Here is a 2,057-nt window from a genome sequence, read left to right as displayed (position 1 = left end):
GTAACGAGACTTTCTAAAACAGCGAGGCTAAATTTCATTGATTTATTCTTAACACTTTACACTCTGCATTTAAATAAAGGAAGAAAGAAAATAATCGACATCATGCAAATATTTCTGAACAGCCAATTGTGTTGTATACAGCCAAGGATTCTCCGCTACAATTTTTAACATTTTCTACAGTCATCACCAACCGCGAGGCCCCCCTGAAGCGCGAGGCTCTGTACGACCGCACGGGTTAGCCGGGCTAACGCCGGCTCTGGTCAGAAACAATTTCAGGTGATCAGCATATACAAGTCTGCTACCAACCCCCAACAGGAAAGTGACATTGTTGAAAACCAGCGAAAAAAGCAGCGACCCGATATTGCTACCTTGCGGAACTTCAAAGATGCTCGTGAATTGCGATAAATACTGGGACCAAGATTCACACGTAGTATTCTACCGTGCAGTTAACCTCTATTCTGAGGAAGTAGTAGTAGTAGTAGTAGTAGTAGTAGTAGTAGTAGTAGTAGTAGTAGTAGTAGTAGTAGTAGTAGTAGTAGTAGTAGTAGTAGTAGTAGTAGTAGTAGTAGTAGTAGTAGTAGTAGTAGTAGTAGTAGTAGTAGTAGTAGTAGTAGTAGTAGTAGTAGTAGTAGTAGTAGTAGTAGTAGTAGTAGTAGTAGTAGTAGTAGTAGTAGTAGTAGTAGTAGTAGTAGTAGTAGTAGTAGTAGTAGTAGTAGTAGTAGTAGTAGTAGTAGTAGTAGTAGTAGTAGTAGTAGTAGTAGTAGTAGTAGTAGTAGTAGTAGTAGTAGTAGTAGTAGTAGTAGTAGTAGTAGTAGTAGTAGTAGTAGTAGTAGTAGTAGTAGTAGTAGTAGTAGTAGTAGTAGTAGTAGTAGTAGTAGTAGTAGTAGTAGTAGTAGTAGTAGTAGTAGTAGTAGTAGTAGTAGTAGTAGTAGTAGTAGTAGTAGTAGTAGTAGTAGTAGTAGTAGTAGTAGTAGTAGTAGTAGTAGTAGTAGTAGTAGTAGTAGTAGTAGTAGTAGTAGTAGTAGTAGTAGTAGTAGTAGTAGTAGTAGTAGTAGTAGTAGTAGTAGTAGTAGTAGTAGTAGTAGTAGTAGTAGTAGTAGTAGTAGTAGTAGTAGTAGTAGTAGTAGTAGTAGTAGTAGTAGTAGTAGTAGTAGTAGTAGTAGTAGTAGTAGTAGTAGTAGTAGTAGTAGTAGTAGTAGTAGTAGTAGTAGTAGTAGTAGTAGTAGTAGTAGTAGTAGTAGTAGTAGTAGTAGTAGTAGTAGTAGTAGTAGTAGTAGTAGTAGTAGTAGAAGTAGTAGTAGTAGTAGTAGTAGTAGGGGAAAGCCACCATCATTTCAAGGACTTGCCAATGTATGTGGGTAGAATTACAGTAGATCCAAATTTGATTATCAAATGAATTGCACACTAATGTTGTTACAGAAGGGCCAAAAGGGATTGGGCGGATCCACAAGCAGAGGCACTTGTGCGCATTCCGGGGTTATAAGAGTCGCCTTCCAGCATTAGGATCCTTCCATGTAATAATAAATTTCGCTGTACCAACTTTAACCCACGTGATGATTTGTTTGTTTTGAATTGAGAAGTGTCATATTTGCTTCAGACCTTAAGGATTCAGGTTGGCAATCCACTCCGTCATCCAGCCTTCCACATTTATGATATCAATAACAATACTGTTAATAATATGATATTAAGATGAAATGTGGTATATATGGTAAAAATAGAACAATCTCACCAGCAGTCCTTCGTATGGAATAGAGTAGCGTCCTTTGAGGTTCCATAAATGCTTCTAATAGTTAATTTAATTTTTCATTGTGGTATCCATGTGCAGTATTAAAACTCTTTTTGGCCAAGGTTTTTACTATATAGCAGGAGATGCTTCATAAGCTAAAACAAAAAAAAATAATTAAAATAACTTATTAGGCTTACCTATTAGCTAGGCCGTGTGGCTCCGCTGTCTGCCCAAATCCGCGGTTTTGAGACCAGGCAGCCGGGAACCACCCAGCAATGCACCTCCTAGCTTGGCTACTCAATAGAGCATTACCAGGTATGGCCACGTGGAG

General features: G+C 38.1%; 1 protein-coding gene across 1 annotated transcript; it reads left to right on the top strand.

Moving 5' to 3' along the window:
- Positions 1-603: 603 nt before the first annotated feature.
- On the top strand, positions 604-1,221 carry LOC128741646 (uncharacterized protein DDB_G0271670-like; the record flags this gene model as incomplete). Its single annotated transcript, XM_053837600.1, has 1 exon — positions 604-1,221. A coding segment is annotated over one exon (618 nt), but the record flags the coding sequence as incomplete, so codon positions are not given.
- Positions 1,222-2,057: the final 836 nt, after the last annotated feature.

This window comes from Sabethes cyaneus, chromosome 3 (assembly GCF_943734655.1).
Source record: "Sabethes cyaneus chromosome 3, idSabCyanKW18_F2, whole genome shotgun sequence".
In the NCBI taxonomy this organism is placed as follows: domain Eukaryota; kingdom Metazoa; phylum Arthropoda; class Insecta; order Diptera; family Culicidae; genus Sabethes; species Sabethes cyaneus.
Note: the sequence above shows the minus strand (reverse complement) of the source record. Positions and strands in the feature narration are given on the sequence as shown.